Raw genomic sequence first — 12,793 nt, 5'->3', positions numbered from 1 at the left:
GAAGGAGGAGGAGGAGGAGCTGGGAGGAGCGGGGCGGGAAAGGCTGGGGGTGGAGTAGGCTAGGATGGAGGTCTACAGGAACTAAACTTCGACCAGAAGCTTTTAGCTTTGGGTGGATTGGGTGGAACAAACCAAATAATGTAGCGTTCACACACCAGACAAGAGAACATGCTCTTTCTCTCTCTCTCTCTCTCTCTCTCTCTGCGCACACACACACAAAAGACATATACAATCTATCTTCTTTTGCACAACACAGATGTCCACAGATACCGCTGACAGTAAATCATACATCTCTGTACACAACATTACTTGAGAAAACTTTATCTATACTACATCAAAATCAAAGACTACACTCATAAAACGAATGTGTTGTCCATATCTGGACACAGAGGTGTGTTAAAAAAACAACGCAAGTTGTGTTGTTTTCAACACATTTGTTTTAAGAGTGTACAGAGCATACACCGGTACAGAGCTACACCGGTACAGAGCATACACCGGTACAGAGCATACACCAGTACAGAGCATACACCGGTACAGAGCATACACCGGTACAGAGCTACACCGGTTCCGCAACTGAAGCACTCCGTTCACAGAGCTTCTTCTTGCAACAATAAGCTGCCACTGTAATCAGTGCAACTGGCTACACCAGACGTAACAGTGGCGCATATGTTCAAAAAAATCTAAAACTATTTTTTACGCTCTGCAAACAGAGTGCTTCAGATGCGGACCCGGGGTAGCTTCCCTATGAGCATCCTTCGCTCAACATTTATTTTTGACTGAGTGACTTCATTATTTTCAGCTGACTGTGGCTTTCTGGCAAGAAGGATTTTTTAGTTTGTTGCATGGAGGCCAGTCTGTTCATATATTCTTTCCTTTTCTAGTCACTTAACTAAACTCTCTTCTCTTGCTTGTTCTCTTAAGCTAACACACAAGCATATGCCAAAACATACACACTCCAGAGAAAAATGGGGCGTCTATAGCAGAGTAGTTCAGTACAGTTGTTTAGTTTGGTCCATTGCACCTCAAAACCCACAGACAGGGTGTGGATCTGAGCAAACGTGGCAAGAACACATCATGTGAAACACACACACACAAACACACACAAAGAGAGAGAGAGAGAGAGAGAGAGAGAGAGAGAGAGAGAAAAATTAACTTGAATGCACATGCATCAGACAATGCACCTTGCATACATCTGGAAACACAACAAACACTCAAACACACACACACACACACACACACACACACACACACACACACACACACACAGACAGGCACCGGATGGATGCTGTCATTCACCCAAAAATAGACACATGAGGCGGGCAATTTTGCAGGCCAAGCCGTTGGGTGATGATGTCACCGCACAAACAAACTGTTGCCCTTCAGCGACACGGCGACTGAGTGAGCCGACAGAGGAGACCTTAGAGGCTCTGGCCCTCAGAAGGGCAGCTGCTACCATCTGGCAGGGCCCTGATAAGACACAGCCACCCCCTTCCTCATCGGACAACAGATAGCATTAAAGAAATCCCTTAATTCAGAGGGAATAATTAACAGCTTTGACCTTTAGCTGAGGACAAGGGGAAGCTGGTCACTCTTTTCCACCCTCAGGTCTTGCTGCTTGCCAAGACTCCCCTCAAAATGGAGAAATAGACTGCTCTCCACCCCAGAGGGTGGCTGATCTTGTCATTCGATGGGGCTACTTGATAACGGATCATGGGAAAGGGAACTGGCCTGTCTTTGGGGCATTTGTCTGAATGCTGTTTTTACTAGGAATGTGTGCAGAATGGGTCCAGATGTGAATGGGCACAGTGCTGTGCCTCTTGTTATGCTGAGCAGATAAGTGGTTCAGTAACAGTGCCAGGAGCCCATCTCAATACACCGCTGCCCCCATCTGGCCAGTCTGTGCCATTACGAGTGCAAAAAAACAGTAGGTCTCATAATAATTCACAATGCCCATTGCCCATCAGACCTGTTTACACTGCAGTAATTTAATAATTGAATTATGTTGTCAAATATAACTTTGCTATTATTCACCCCACTCCAGACACCCACCCCAGAGTTACAAAAATGTGTGAACACCACCCAAAGACATCTCACTTGTGAAATGACACACTCATCAAAAAGAGACCAGTCAGATATGAGACCAGTACAACCTGTAGAAGACGATATGTGTACACACAGCACACATATCACCCATGGCGATGATATCTGTATTATCCGTTTCTATCTTCATACACTACTACATGTTACAATAAACTGATCAGTGATGAAGACACTGCATATAAATGCGGAACCAGATAAGACCATAAAAAGATGAGTTAAAATTGATGTAGAGACATTTTCTCATAAGATACTGCTTCCTGTTCAACACACCCATGGGTAGCACAGAAGAGGAAGTGATCATACCTCCCACCCATATCTCAGACTTACTCGAATCCTCAGTTTCACTCTGACATTCTTTTCTCACAATCATACAGACAGACATACACACACACACACACACACACACACAAACACACACACACACACACACACACACACACACACACACACACACACACATTTGGCTCTCAATTACATTTAAATTCACTCCACACTTCTCCTCTCTCCACTCTCTCTCAACCACATTTTTCTACTCCACACTTCTCCACTCTCCTTCTCTCTATTCTGCGCTTACCTTGCGATTCCCGGCCATCTTGCGCAGGAAGCTGAGTGTTCGGCCCAGGGGGCTCCCGGTCTTGTCCCCCCTCTCCTCCCTGAGCCCGTCTTGGCCCTCCGTTCTCCCCTCTCTCCCCCACAACACAGAACCCAGCTCACTGTCTGCATCCACACTGGACACAAACACAAACACACAAACACACAAATACGTAATGTACATGAGCACAAATACAGACAAGCACATTTACCTTAGCCAGCCAGGTAAATGTATACAATGTAAATGTATGCTCCCATTCTCAAACTACTTCCCGTTCCATGTACTGTAATTACTACATTAACAGCTGATGAACTAAAGCAAGTTGAAATACATCTTGATATATTACCCAGCTGACCTATATTATTTTCCAGCCCCTTGTTATACGGCTGAATGACAGTATTTGTGCAAGAATCAAAAACTTAATTTGCACCACAGTTGCCAAAACAACACATAATCTATAGTATATATAAAAACATTAGACTCTTGCCGTGCTTAATAGCAAAGTCAGTGGCATATTACTTAGCAGTTGTCATGCAAGGAAGGTTTAAGGAGAGAAAAGTGGTGACCTACCTCTGTGTAGACCCTCCAAACGCCGATCGGAGAGAGGAGCCTGTGGGGAAAACAGATAGACCAACACTGAGGCTGTGGCTTCCAGGACAGGCAGAGCTGAACACTCACTCACATCAGGCCCCGTAAATCTCTCCCACAGGCTATCACAGGCAACACAGGCTATCAAGGCATCCTCTCAGTTTGTATAGCTCAAACTCAGTCAGGCCAGGCCAATAGAGACTCTCTTCTCACCGAATCATTAGTTCCAACGAGTACAAACGTTGTGAAATGAAAGAAAATGGTATGAATAAATGTGGAAAAAAAGGTAAAATAAAATAAAGTCAGATAGATAAGAGAAACAGCTCCAGAGCGCAGGCTAGCTCTCCTTTTCCCTGTTCTTTTGTGCACTAACGACAGGCGCAGTCACAGAGAGAACAAACACAGGAAGAGCGCTTCCGCATAACTGCGCACACACCAAGAGCCGCACGCCAAGACACTCTCGCACACATCCTCAGATGTGTTACACACTCGGGCACACACCGAAATGTGGCCCGCTTTGACAAACACCTCACTAACCCATGCTGTGAACTACATCTACCTTGAAACACACACACACACACACACACACACACATATACACATGCACACACACACACACACACTCAGACAGACATACATATGCACACACCCTTGCACGCATATATACCTAATACACTGTACTGACAAAAACCACAGATTCGTGGCATGAAGATGCGCACAAACCTTGGACACAAACCAATACACAAAAACACACAAACACACTGCTTTTTTGCACTTCTGCTTAGACACAAACAGCATTTTGTTGTCTCTGTATTTGTATTTGTATTGTTTAATCTAATCTAATCTAAATTTGCACACATTTGCATGCAACAACCTTTTTCATATAGACCCACATAGACACTTTCACCATGACAACAAACATCGTTGTACACAGGACACTGAAGCAAGCACATGCACAAAAGCAGTGCTAACTTGAATGAAATGGAGTTGTTTGTCTCAACACATCCTAAACATCAGCCAAATTCCTCACAGCCTGATGTCCTAGTGTTCACAAGGTCCACAAATCAGCTTGTGACACATTTAATTCCAGCTTCCAACCACTAATGTGATTAAAAAAAGAGACTGCACAAAGATAGAGATAGATGGAGAAAGATGGATAGAGTGGTGATACTAAAAGGAGGATCGTACATCTGTAAACCCGTACACAGACATACTGAACACAGGAGAACACTCTGTGTTGTGTGCTGTACAAAACACACACACACACACACACACACACACACACACACACACACACCTGGACTGTCTAGTCTGACCAATTATTCATAAAACACATACACCAGCAAAGTGGTTGTGACTTCAGTGCTGTTTCTTTTGTCTCTGTTAGTCTTTTTGGCTGCAGTATTACAGGGGGGCGTTTGATTTCCATGTCATTTGGTGGAGGGGTGTAGCATGGGCCTAAGAGGAACCCATTAAATGTTGGAGCGGATCTGAATCACCAGGGAATTCCAATTATTCTTCAGTTTTGTTAAGACGGTGATAGAGCATTTGGCCTCTGAATGCACCTTGAGTTATCACTGTTATGCCTGTAATGTTCTGGACTGCTATGGTAGTGCTAGTGGGATGTAGTGATTGTACCATAAACTATTCATTTTAATATTAATGGTTATTGGTGTCTTTGTAAGTATGCTAAATACCATAAACGTAAACATAAACATCAACATAAACATGTAATGGGTACCTGACACATGGTATTGAGGAGGCATCTGCTTGCTGGGAGACACACAGAGGGCAGGGGCCGATGCACTGCAACTCTGCATCTGAGACGCCTGCTCCTGAAACACACACAACACAGCACCTATGAAATAATTACAACACACACACACACACATACACACACACACACACACACACATACACACACACGCACACACACACTCTCTCTCACACACACACACACTCACAAACACACACATCAGAGCCTGAAACACATGCAACACAGCGGTATAATTACGTATACGTGTTACGTATAAACACAGTCCTAAAAAGTACTAAAATCTGAGATCCCACTCCTGAAACACTCATCAATGCATCTCTGTCTAGACACACCCTATCCATGTTTGTCTTAACACACACATACACACAAACCTGAGATGCATCATCTTGATTGAATACAAAATCAATAAGCTTAACTTGATCCAACCATCGTTATCCTATATTCACAATCTCTCAAGTATCATCACACCCATAGGATACTCTCTCAATCGCAAGAATGGACACAGTAAAATTAACTGCTACTTACAATCTATCACGCTCTCCCAACCCGCAACAACTTCTGTTCAGAGTGAGAGTTAAATTTAACACCTGAGGTGTCACTATCAGTTGCTGAAGGTGTCAAACAGTCACCACAAATTGAATTGACGCACGCACATACACAACCTGAAATGCTCACACCCATATGAATGCAAATATTGCTCACACTTGACTGGACTACACCATTCAAATCTTTTATGCTATCTACCTATGACTCTCTCCTTATCAGGAAACTCATTGGGGGCACACCTCCTACTCCCTACCACATTTAACCTTTGACCTTTATCTCACCTCCAATAGAGGGAAGATCTGTGGCTGTGAGCCTGCCTCCTCCTCAGTGAGTGACAAGAGGGACTCGACCTGGGTGTAGTGGGTGATAGGGGCCCGACGGGGGTCCCGCCCCCCCAGAGCCCCAAACAACAGCCTTTCCATGTCCACGGGGTCCAGATTCTCCATACTCAGGCTACACCACGGGAGAGTACAGGGAGAAAAGAGGAGGAGATGAGGAAGAGAGAAAGACAAGGAGATGGACAGAATGAAAAGACATGATTGCAGAAGAAAAGATGCAAAGAGAGGGGGAAAAAAAAGAACAGTTAAACCGTGGAGCACTCACAGAGAATTGACAATAAATTAACAAGCGTGTATGGAAAGAAATCTGTGCCTTACCAACCTGGAACCTGTTTGACAAGATCTGGCTTAACCCTACTAGATAGTCCTTGACTCACCTGCAGTGATTACACTGATAACAACTGTTTGACGCTTGCGTAAAGGTATGACCACTCCAAACACAACAATCAGCGTGATGGCTATAGCCAAAATCCCCAACATCCCAATGGTCACAAATGGCAGTAAAGCGAGGATAAACATGAAAAAAAATCCCAGAGCATATCCTCCAATCACAGCTAAAACCACCAGTATTGCGTACAAAACAACACATCTTAGATTCAGTTCCATTGTGATAATTCAAGGCTGCACTTTTGGTCGAGCACTAACAACCCAAAAGAGATTCACTTCGGGAGATGCACAATGACGACATAGACTGACAGCTGGGACATGGGATTGGCTAGAGAGACGACAGTACAATGGTAGCACACAGCCACCCGTCACAATGAGCCTCAATGTTGCAATGACAGTGTGTGTAGACTCTGAAATGAGTACACAATAGGCACCCACATCTCCCCCTCTATCTCTCAGTAATACACATAGACACGCGAAGGAAACCACAGAAAAAGCCAGAGGCCTTGATTCAGTATGTCTTTTCTCTCTTATTGTTTAACACACACACACACACACACACACACACACACACACACACACACACACACACACACACACACACACACGTTTTTCTCTGTCTTTCATGCTCTGTGTTCCTCTGTATTTAACTCTATTTTACTTTGATATCATTCTTCCATACTTAAAGTCATACTTCTATTACTTCATCTTGTTTTCATATACTCAACTCAATCCAAACAACAAAGTTGACATAATAAGCAGATACAAATTCAACATTAATAAGACCATAGTTACACTTAACAATAAAGCCATAAGTAAACATTTAGCGGCCGGAACAGTACATGATGAACCAGCAGTAGATTCCATTTCTGAACATCCAACACCGAAACTAGAACTTGAGCATGTGCAATCGACGATAAAGACTTAACTTGAACATACATTTCTCAAACCTGTACTTCACCCAAGCTCTCTGCACCAGGCCACAGTCTCTCCTTGTCTCGTCAGCAAGCATGTCTTACAGTCAGCAAGCATGTCTTAGTCCCTCATAATTCACTCAGTCGAGTGTCTGCCACTCAGAGAGAGAGTAAAAAAGTGAAAAAGAGACCCACTCATACCCGAGAGGGGAACTGTGATACAGGAAGTAGTGATGACTCTAGGTGACAGAGAGAGAGAGAGAGGAAGAGAGAGAGAGAGAGAGAGAGAGAGAGAGGCCTGTAAGCATGAGGGTGAGAGCCAGATATAGGGAGAGAACAAAAGTGATTAGACAATCAGGGAAAACAGAGGTCTTCCCAGGCCACCTAAAACAGCACTGATAAGAACAAAGGCATGGCAGCTCTGGTGATAAAGAGCTCGGACTGTTGCTGGGAGCACACCACAGATAAAGCCCTATGAAAATATGCTCAGAGAGACAGAGAAAGAGAGAGGGACACAGGGGGAGAGAGAGCAAGCTGGTGAGTTCAACACCATTCTCCCACAGCAGAGCAGAAGGATGCAAGCATATGTACAGTATATATCTGCGACAGGAACCTGGTGACAAGCAAGGAAACATCTGAAGAGAATCAAACAGAGGAGACTAAAGCAGGTCTCACACACCAGAAGAAAGGTATGAGCTCCTTCTATGTACCACGTACATTATGTACTCCATAATTCTGTCTCTGAGACCATGACAAGAACTTTAAGTAGAGCTAAAATATTACTAAGAGTCAAAAGGAGACCTTTTTAGACAGCTCTGTGTCATTAAACTTATGTGTTAGCATCGCTATTACCAGACTGAGGACAAACTGTTGTGAATGCTAAATACTTAACCTCAGTGTTAGATCTAAGCTATGTAAAACCCCTTGAGACAATTTTAATTGCTTTGACACTATGTAAATAAAACTGAATTTAAAATACTGTGGCGCAAACAGGATTTCACTGTCAAGGCCGCAAATACCGCTCTTAATCCCTTTGAGTAAATAGAGCCATCAGTTTCAGCTTTGTTATCACTATTCCTCTTTCATAATTAGCATTTAGTGACACAGCTCTCTACAGTTTGCCAGAAACCTACATTCAAAAAGTGCTTAACACCCTGAGGGAACTAGATCAATGACTTAATGTAGTTAATGACAACTACCAGGCACAACTTAAGGGTCTGATTCTGATACGTAGGCAACTTTTCAAGCAATGTTGCTGGGCAACCACATAACCGGTTCCATTTATTCTGATTGGATGATCATTTGCCTACTGATGATTAAAGTTTACCAGGAAAGATATTGTTGCCCAATATCAATGGGAACATGCCAGAACCACAAAAACAAGGAACATTGCCCAGCAACATTGCTCAAAAAGTTGCCCCATGTATCATCAGCTTAACACAGTACACTGTTGGTCAAATTCAGTGAACTGCCCCTCACTGTCCTCTAGCTGTCTATTCTGTGTGTTTGTGTTTGTGTGTGTGTGTGTGTGTGTGTGTGTGTGTGTGTGTGTGTGTATGTGTGTGTGTGTGTGTGTGTGTGTGTGTGTGAGCCAATCAACATATTCCTTAGGCATTCCTTTAATAATAATTTAATAAATTAATAATAATATCAAAAATATTTTTGCCAGACCAGATCAGTCAAGAACTAATGTTTGAGTAGCCTCCAGTCCTCAGGTCATTGATTTCCACCTTGATGTCCCACTCCTAACTCCTGCTGTCTAATTTACCTGCGCTGATCCCATGGCATATTGGCCAGCAACACAGCTCCAGGTTGCCAACTATGTCTGCGTAGGGTGTCCATCTGCCCTGGAGACAACGTTGGGGGCCTCCTGAATTTCACCCCACCATCGGGAGGAGGAGGAGATGGGCAGGGAGAGCAGGGTGGAGGAGCTGGGCAGGGCACACAGCGACCCACTGGCATGGGGGACCCTGGTATACTGGGAGGTGTGGCGATCATCTGTGAAGAGATAATGGCAGGGGTTTTGGGAGAAAATTAAAAACCAAATCATGGTAACGCTAGCACTGGGATTACAATTAGTCTTGGCGACTTTTATGATGATCATATACCTTTATCTTTGTCTGTACTCACATGCTTTATCGTGTTAGTTATACCTTAAATTATGGATGTTACATTGAAACAGTTCAACATGACTACACAGTGTGTGGATGGTAGGCCTAGCCTTGCATCAATGTGTACTTGGAAACTTATTTTCAAAAGATTTATCTCAGTGCTCCATTGGAAGTCAGTCTGAACCTGAAACTGTGTCATCAGATACATTAGATACAGCCTACATTAAAGGTCATCTACAGTAGCTTACATCAAGGTATTTGTGTCAGTGCAAACAAAGACATTCTCAAGAAGTAAAGTCCCTTGCAGAAAGCGATAAAATCTGTTTTGGTTATCAACAATCACTCCAGAGAAATGTCACCATGTGCATCAGAGCTGGATCGTTCTCAGGTCCCATTGGATGTTATGCTGGTCACTCCCCCTAGTGGCACGAAGTCATTGCCACCATTTCTTTTGAAGGGTCTTGCAGGGTTTCCTGATAAAGACAAAAGACCTGTTTCTTATCTCTGCCACAGGATGCTTTTGGATTACAGAGGCATTCATTATTCTCTGTATAAGCTTCCTTGTTCAGCTTGACAGATTTTGTTTAATAAATGGCCGCTATTCAGGTGGGTTCCGTGACAATGAAGAGAGGTTACAATTCATCCACAGGTCTTCCACAGAAAAGAAAAACAGACATAAGAATAGCCTCCAGCTATGACTGTATACAAGAAAGAAAGGGGGAGAGGTACCTGTAGACATACATAATGGAGACAAATAGACAGTGAAAGAAAGCGAAGAAATGAGGAGAGGAAAGAAATCATATGTCTCCATGAGATAAAGAACCACACTCCAAACCAGAGTACACTGTAGTAAGTACCCCACACCCAGCTGTACCCAGCACTATATGTTACGCCGCCTGTGAGAGGCCCATTAGGATTGGAGAACTCAGATAAGGCAGAGAGTTCCTCCAGCTCCGGATGGCACCAGCGTCCAGAGAGAGGCCCTGCACTGACAGCAGACACATGGTCTCCATCACAGAGAATGCACAGAGAGTGAGAGAGAGGAGGGAGTAAACACCTCCATGGACATAGAATTTTTCTCCTGTGTGCATACATGTACGCGTGTATGGGGCTGGGACGTATGAGATGCATGTCAGTGGGTGGGTCTACACGTGTGTACGTGTGTGTGTGTGTGGGAGGGGGATTTATGTTGGGAGTGCATGCCTTAGCCTGCATGTCTATTCGTGTGTGCGTGCCTGTGTGTGTGTGTGTGTGTGTGTGTGTGTGTGTGTGTGTGTGTGTGTGTGTGTGTGTGTGTGTGGGGAGGGGTGTAGACATGAGCTGGGTGTGTATGTGATTATGTAGACACTAGGAAAACAATATCAAAGTGAAGAAAGAGAGAAAAGCAATGAATAGATAAAGAACGAAAGAAAAGTATATGTGACAATCTTCAAGGTGGATCTGATCACAGATAAATGCTAAAATATACATGTGCCATTAGGATCATGTGCATGATGGAATGTCATCAGACCACCACATTCAGAATCCTCCCTGTGGTACAAGTTCAGGATATCACTTTGCATCTCACTTTGCACAATCAACCATATGGCATCCCTCTATTCATTTATTTACATAATACTGACTTTGCCCTCTTCAGTAGGCCTATCTTCCTTTCAAAACACATAGGGACATGGTTTACATTCCTTGCCATAAACGTTTTATTCAACTCTCAAAGAAGGGAATTAAACACTGGTTATTCAAGACAAAAAGGTAAACAAAGAGTTTGTGCGCAAGCTGGAAACTGGGTGTTGGACACCAAGTAAGCACTAGTAAGCAAACAACTAATTTCTTGTGGGCAGGCTTAAATTTAGACCAGACCAGAGGCATGAATTGTCCTTCCCTCCTCCCCCGCATTTTCACTTTGGGGTCACAGGCAACAAACCAGAAAGGAATGTAAACAACATGAGACAAACAGGTAGGGCCGAAGGAGTAACATGGGCTAGTGCATGACCTCACACCCTACCATGTCACTTCTCCGAAAAGTGCATTATCAACTTACTTACAATACTTCTAGGTATTTAATTCTTACAGTTGGCATAGACCAATACCTGACCTAGGCAATGTGTTAAACTAAACATCACAGCAAACAAACTGGCATTCCAGGGTTTCTTATCATTATGGCTCTTGCAGGCAGTTCCAAACAAGTAGTGTTCCGGGAAATACCCATGTAGACCATTAACTGACATAATCCAAACAGTTGGTCTACAACTGACGTTGTAGCAAAACATCAAATGTTTGTCATTCAAATCCATGTGTGATATTTCCCGGTGACTGTGTGACTGGGGTGGACTACTGAAAGAATTAATCAACCTTTTTTAAAAATAATGTGAAGAGTCACCAAGGCTGTGTTAGAGGTTTGATGCCTTTGTTAAGACATTAAATATGAATCGCTCTTATCATTATAGCTCTTGCAGACACGGTTCCAGACAAGTTAGTGTCATTACCTAACAGGTTTCGGCAATTAATCTACCCATGTAAACTATTAACTAACATAATCAAAGCAAAATTCAAATACTTAAAACTGTTATTGTGGCAAATCCTTATAGTCTACCCATATCAATTGTTAGTGACTGGGATAACCTACTAGGCTACAGAAGTAATTCTTCATCAACGGTTTTTTAGACATAGGCCTAATATGAAAAGTCACAAACACTATAGGCCTGGGGATTAGGAGAAATATGATGTCTATGTTAAAAAGGACCATATAAACTTCATTGTTAGCTAAATCTTTTTTAATCTCTAAATCCCCCTACTAGGTCAAGTGACTCAAGTCAAGATATCAGTTGCTCTAACAATAGACCAACTCACCTGTTCTGTGGTATTACTGCTCCCAGATGCTGCCAAAAGCCACTGGCAAAAATGTAAAATAGCCTAGTCCGACTTTGAATACAAATTAGAAGCGTCGTTTAGTCAAAATAGGACTCATCCAGGTCTTTCCACTAAGGACCTTCACTCGTGAAGCTCGGACCTGAAACCGTTCCACAGGTGAGTCGTTCGTCATTTGATCTGGAGCCTAGTGTGTGTTAAAGCTACACTACAACCACTCCCACAACTTGCTTTTTCAAGTATCTTACCTGACCGCCTCTGTACCATATCCTGTTTCCTTACCAGTTTCGTTACAATGTCTTCGCCGGTGGATAATTGACTCGCTTGTCTGTGGGTTTGTGCGTGCCTGCCTGTGTGAGTCGCGCGCCTCAGTGCTCGCGTCAGTGCCAATTATATTACATAGGCTATAGCCCACTTTCTGATGTTTGACAGCCAGCGACAACGTGCAAGTATAAATCACACACATATCTCGTTGACAGGTTAATTTTTAAATTATGAGATCATACTCACATTTAGCCTATCAAAGACCCCTTTTTTGTGCTTGGTTGCGTCTGTTGTGAATCGCTCTATGGCAA

The 12,793-nt window shown here is 43.3% G+C and overlaps 1 protein-coding gene across 1 annotated transcript in view; it reads right to left on the bottom strand.

Moving 5' to 3' along the window:
* The window catches only part of LOC125305613 (rho guanine nucleotide exchange factor 2-like), a 53,462-nt gene extending 41,050 nt beyond the window's left edge, over positions 1-12,412 (bottom strand). The window contains 7 exon segments of the mRNA XM_048260464.1: positions 2,675-2,828; positions 3,263-3,302; positions 5,022-5,115; positions 5,885-6,056; positions 9,011-9,240; positions 9,713-9,826; positions 12,201-12,412. Coding sequence (XP_048116421.1) covers positions 2,675-2,828; positions 3,263-3,302; positions 5,022-5,115; positions 5,885-6,056; positions 9,011-9,240; positions 9,713-9,748 — 726 coding nt within the window. The 5' untranslated portion in view covers positions 9,749-9,826; positions 12,201-12,412.
* Between the last annotated feature and the right edge of the window lie 381 nt (positions 12,413-12,793).

The sequence above is a fragment of the Alosa alosa genome, chromosome 13, assembly GCF_017589495.1.
Source record: "Alosa alosa isolate M-15738 ecotype Scorff River chromosome 13, AALO_Geno_1.1, whole genome shotgun sequence".
Taxonomy (NCBI): Eukaryota; Metazoa; Chordata; class Actinopteri; order Clupeiformes; family Clupeidae; genus Alosa; species Alosa alosa.
Note: the sequence above shows the minus strand (reverse complement) of the source record. Positions and strands in the feature narration are given on the sequence as shown.